The sequence below is a fragment of the Mus caroli genome, chromosome 11, assembly GCF_900094665.2.
Source record: "Mus caroli chromosome 11, CAROLI_EIJ_v1.1, whole genome shotgun sequence".
NCBI lineage: Eukaryota > Metazoa > Chordata > Mammalia > Rodentia > Muridae > Mus > Mus caroli.
Genome location: NC_034580.1, coordinates 53,276,498 through 53,282,456, shown reverse-complemented (window position 1 = coordinate 53,282,456; position 5,959 = coordinate 53,276,498). Strand labels below are relative to the sequence as shown.

The 5,959-nt window shown below is 45.5% G+C and overlaps 1 protein-coding gene across 1 annotated transcript in view; it reads right to left on the bottom strand.

The window, feature by feature from the left end:
* Positions 1–2,931: 2,931 nt before the first annotated feature.
* LOC110304493 (protein RoBo-1-like) overlaps positions 2,932–5,959 on the bottom strand; it is an 8,963-nt gene continuing 5,935 nt past the window's right edge. The window contains exon 6 of the mRNA XM_029484128.1: positions 2,932–4,008. Coding sequence (XP_029339988.1) covers positions 3,938–4,008 — 71 coding nt within the window. The 3' untranslated portion in view covers positions 2,932–3,937. The remainder of the gene's footprint in view (positions 4,009–5,959) is intronic.

Genomic DNA, 5,959 nt, shown 5'->3' with positions numbered 1-5,959 from the left:
TGGAGTTGGATCCCTGCAGCTGGAGTTGGATCCCTGCAGATGGAGTTGGATCCCTGCAGCTGGAGTTGGATCCCTGCAGCTGGAGTTGGATCCCTGCAGATGGAGTTGGATCCATGCAGATGGAGTTGGATCCATACAGATGGAGGTGATTATGGGCCAAATTCCAGTCCTCAGCAAGAGCAGCAAGTGCTTTTAAAACCAACCTACCTCTCCAGTATAATACTACGCCTAACACTGCTGCTTACAAGCAATACCTAGTGAACACAGGAGTCGGTGGTGGTAACTGGATCAATCAGCTTTGAAAGTGATACACTTCTGACTACCCATGCTGTCATCTACCCATGACAGCACAACCATAGTTAGTCACAAATCAGAATGACCCCAAAGACCCACTACAGAATCTGCAATAATTCAGTGGAGAAAAATAGAGTATACCTACAGACTATATCCCTAGTTAGATCAGGTTAAATGAGTTGTCCCCACCCCCCATACCTCCACCCCTTATCCTCCCAATGCCTCCACTCGTGAGAGGCAGCCAGATGCAGCATACCATCACTGTCACTATAGGCCTGTAAGGAAACACTAAGTTCCCCGGGTGGATTCCACCAGAAGAAGTAGAGGAAAAGGGGAAACCTAAATTGGCTAAATTATCAGTTATGTCATGAGTGGCCACTAGGTGAAGATGTTCCCCAAAATTTTGTGCCTTTTGATTAGTCGGTTTTGTTTTGTTGAGGTAAGAACTCCCTATGCAGCCTTTGCTGGCTTGGAACTCACTATGTAGACGAGGCTAGCCTCAAACTCATAGAGATCTGCCTGTCTCTCTGCCTCTGTGGGCCACTGTGACTGCATCCCCTTTATCTTGATATGCCTCTCCCTACACCTTGGGTCTCTCTAAAGTGGATTTCCTCTGATCCTCTGTGTGTGTGTGTGTGTGTGTGTGTGTGTGTGTGTGTGTGTGTGTTTCTTATGGATTTGAATACATTTTATTGAGATTTTCATACATGTACATATTACGTTTTAATTAACCCTCCCCCAATTCCCTCCCCTCCAGTTCCTCTTCTGTTCCCATCCCCTGTCTGTCCCTCCCTCCATATGGTCCATTTTTAAACCAACTGAGTTCTCTTAGTGATGCCTGTACACACATGGATGTAGGGCTATCTCCTGGAGCATGGGTAGCCTCTCAGAGGCCATATCCCTGAAGGAAACTCACTCTCCCTCCCAAGAAGCCTTCAGTTGCCTATGGACTCCTCAACTATGGGTGTTACATTATGATCCCCTCTCTCGTCCAGGCAGGGATTTTGGCTGGCTTGATACTGTGTGACATTCAAGCCCAGGAAGATGGCTCAGTGGGTAAGAGCACTTGCTGTGCAAGCCTGGGGACCTGAGTTCAAATACCCAGCACCTACATGGGATTAAATATGGCCACCCATGCCTGTAATCCCAGTGGCTGGGAGTGAAGTGGACCTTCAGATGGAAGGAAGGAAGGAAGGAAGGAAGGAAGGAAGGAAGGAAGGAAGGTGGCAGTCCTCTTCCCTCTCCAGCACCACTAGAAACCAATTGCTCTCAGATCCTCACAACCTTTTATTATCCAACACCCGCCACCACCACCACCACCACCACCCCCACCACCCCATTCCTGCTTTCATGGTGGGGCAGTGGCTGCGTGACTCCATCCTGCTGTGGTGTTTTCCCTCTGACTCTTGAGGTGTCTGTCATCGGTCCACTTCAAAGGCCCCCATGCTGTTTATCACATAAGAGAATAAGGTATGGGGGAAGCTCCATGAGAGTGGAGCCTACAGTGGAGAGTCTGAAAGGAAGCAGGATGGAGAAAAAGAGATGAGCAGACAGTGGATCAAGAGGGAAAAAAAGAAAAGGAAAATGGCTTACACAATCGACTGTCTTCTGGCAATCTGAGTTGTGCCAACTGTTCCACACTGGAGCGACAGCTGGGATGTACCTTCTGTAAGTGTGTATTCACTATGATCACTCATTGTGGGCTCAGTGAAACCCCCACATTTGATAATGATTCTGCTCTGCGAGTGCTGTGGCAAGAGAGTGTTCTAGATTACTTTCTACTGCTGTAATAAACGCCATCCCCCAAAGCAACTTGGAGAGGAAAGTCTTTATTTCATCTTAGGGTTACATCATGGAGGAAAGCCAGGGCAGGAACTCAAGGTAGGAACCAGGAGACAGGAAATGTAGTATCATGGAGGCGCACTGCTTACAGGCTGGCGCCTCAGGCTTATGTTTATCCTCCTTCTTACACCTCCCAGAAACACTTGGCTGGGGATGGTACTGCCCACAGTGGGCTGGGCCCCACATCAAACATCAATCAAGAAAATGCTCCACAAATTTCTCTACAAGCCAGTCTGATGGAGGCATTTTTCTCTGTTGAGGTTCTCTCTTCCCAGGTGACCCTGGTTTGTGTCAAGTTGACAAGACAAGATTGTTTGTTTGTTTGTTTGTATGTTTGTTTTTTCTTTAATTGTATGTATGTGAGTACACTGTGGCTGTCTTCAGACACGCCAGAAGAGAGCATCTGATCCCAGTACAGATGGTTGTGAGCCACCATGTGGTTGCTGGGAATTGAACTCATGATCTCTGGGAAAGCAGTCAGTGCTCTTAACCTCTAAACCATCTCTCCAGTCCAAGGCAAGATCTTTACAGAAATGATCAAATTAAAATAAGACCACTTTAGCAGGTCCTGATCCTTGCTATTCTTATTAAAAGGGGGATTTTGATGCTACTACGTTTCCAAGGATGATGTCTTAGTTACTTTTCTATTACTGTGAAGTCCCCATGACCCCAAAGAAATTTCTAAAAGAAAGAGTTTATTGGGGGTTCACAGTTCCAGAGGATAACTCCATAACCGTCATGGTGGGGAGCATAGCAGCAGGCAGGCATGGTGTTGAAGCAGTAGCCGAGAGCTCATATCTTGAAACAACAACCATGAAGCAGAGAGCTAATAATGAATGTCTCTCAAACCCCACCACTACACCTCCTAATCCCTCCCAAATAGTCCCTCCAACTGGGATCCAGGTATTCAAACATGTGAGCCTATGAGAGCTATTCTTATTTAAATTCCACAGAAGGCAAAGTGACAAGTAAAATGCAAAGTAACCTTTTAACTTGACCATTCTGGTGGCCTGTCTGGAATTCTGGGATCTTCCCTACTATAGGAAATGGGACTGTTTTATCCCCTGGTCTGTTTCCTGCCATGATGGTTTATAGTGATTGTCAACTTAAATCACCCTGAAGACAAATCTCCGAGCTTATCTGTGAAAGTTTCTATGTTGGGTCTTTGAGTTGGGACTATGGACACGAGTGGCAGCAGTTCATGAGCTGGGGTCTGGGAGTGAACAAAGGGGAGAGATCAAGCTGAGCATCCATGCTCTCCTGCCTCTGCTTCCTGACTGTAGGTGTGACATAACCAGCTGCCTCAAGATAGGTCGAACTCTCAGTTCCAGGCCAGCTTTATCCACACAGGGAACTACAGCTAGCCAGAGGTACATAGTGAGAGCCTTTCAAAAAAAGATAAAAAAATAAAAATAAATCTTTTCATTAGCAATGGACAGTTGCAAATTAAGAGTGTAAATTGTTAATACTGTAAAAGGCTGTTCCCTGGGGTGTGTGGCTGAGGGTGTGAATAGGGACAAGAAAGAGATCAGTCTCATGAAATGTTCTGTGTCCAGAAAGAAAAAAGAAGGAGTCTCAATCAACCACTGGTTTTTATATATCCTCTGTTGGGTAAAGGAGTCACCAAAGGTTGTGGGTGTGTTTAAATGTGAAAGATCATGGGAGTGGCAGTCCCCAAAGGATCAAAGCAAGGCTTTCATTAGAAAAAGACTCGTCAAAACAGATAGGATAGGCCTGAGCAGAGGGCTCCCATTGACACAGGAGGTATCAAATTTAAGATTATCTGTGATGGTCAAGTTCTTCAGGTTGCAGGCAGTCTTGGTCGCACAGCCCATGACTTTATCTTAATGATGTCTTGGTTCTCTTCCGTTCCTGTTAGTGAAAAGACCCAAGAATCACTCTTTCGCTCTCGTTTCATCTCCCCTCCTCACCCACATCCTTTGAAAGGAAACTGCCAAAATGGTCCAGAATCCACCACTCCCACCTCTGTGTGAGATCATGAGCACTGCTCCATCCATGTAGAAGCTGGGCCTTCTTGTCCTCTGGCCCTACTGTCTCTTCTGTATAGAAGGAACCTTAAAATGACCCTTGTGTCTCAGACACAAGACTAACAATGAGGCCTCTGGGTACCCATTCAGCAGGACAGATGAGTTTGATGCAGGAGAGGATGAAGGCTAGATGCAGGGTCTCAACTTTTGGCTAAAACCCTTCAGGTATAACTTGCCTTCCCCACTCTACCCTTTCTCTCCTTCCCCACCTGGAGGGAAATATTGTGGATCTCTCACAAACTGACATCCTTCTGAGGGCTTTGAGTTCCCTCTGAGGATAACTATAGAATGCACAGGACATCTCTTTCCAAGGTAAGCTGAGATAGAAGCCTGTCCCACTGTACATGGTTTGAATCATCTTTTGAATTCTGTGATGCCCTATTTTCCTCATTCACATCAACTCCTCTGGACAAAGGGCCCTTCCCTTGCTTGCCCCAGGACTTCTTGTCTGTCAGAACTCTTTCTTAATAAAAGTGCAGCTTGCCTCCAGTCCCAACAAAATCCCAGTCCACCACTTAATCAGCTCCCAAAAAGCCACTGAGTCTATGGTTCCATGCAGTTTTCCATATATTGTTCAGGAAAGACTTGTCAGCCCCTCCCTCTAACTGTGCATTCCAGAAAGAAAAATCCTACAGCTCTTTCCCAAGTTCCTGTCTCAATGGCAGATGGGCCCTGTCAGGAGCCACCTAGGAAAGGTAAGGCTAGCAGATGACTTTTATGAACTTGGCCCACCATTTTGTTTTGCTTTGTTTTGGTTTTGGTTTTGTTTGTTTTGTATGGTCTGTGATAGGTGAGCTCTGAGAGACAAGGACCAAGAGACTTCATCCCTAAATTGCTTCTTCCTGTTGCTATGCCTCTTCTATCACTACTACATAGTCTAACAATCCCTGGGCATCCACCTACCCTATTGGGCAAATTTCCTGCAGATCAACATGAGGATGAACTTTTATGAATTAATGCTGATTAGATAAATGAATGATTTTATAGAATGCCTGGTTTGATTCAAATGATATTTTTTTAAAAAGAATGTTTTAAGAAATGTTTTTAGTTGTTTTACTAGAAAACTGTAATAAGGTTAGAATCAAGAATAGAATGTGCCCACTCCTCAGAATAGTAAGTAAAGGCTGCATAATAAGAAATACAATGAGCTTTCATAATTCCACAAAAAAAAAAAAAGACATATAGAGCTTGGGACAAATTTGTGTTCAAGTAAAAACATTCAGGTCCAAGGATGAAGCCACTGTGTGCACTGTGATGCGGCTAGGCCATGTAAAAACTGGTGCTTTGCGCTGCCAATGAGCTTACAGTATGGAACACTGCTTTCAACTTGTTATTGAAACCTTTCGATAACTCTTCTCTTTTGTAACATTTTATCTAAGAGGTAATTCTTTCTTAAGTAGAGAACTTTTGTCTAAGAACTATTAAAAGCTGAAAGCAATAAAGAAGGTGGCGTACAAGTCCCTTCCAGTCCACTCCAGCACCAGGGTGCCTTGCCCGCAGAGTCTCCGGACACCCACAAGGACCCCCACAGGATCCCCCACGGGATCCTAAGACCTCTGGTGAGTGGAACACAGCGTCTGCTCCAATCCAATCATGCCGGACCTGAGACTGCATTAACTAGGGAAGCAGATAACCCGGCCTGATCAGGGCACAAGTCCCTTCCAGTCCACTCCAGCATCAGGGTGCCTTGCACTCGGAGTTTTCAGACACCCCCAAGGTCCTCACAGGACTCTCCACGGGATCTTAAGACCTCTGGTGAGTGGAACACAACTTCT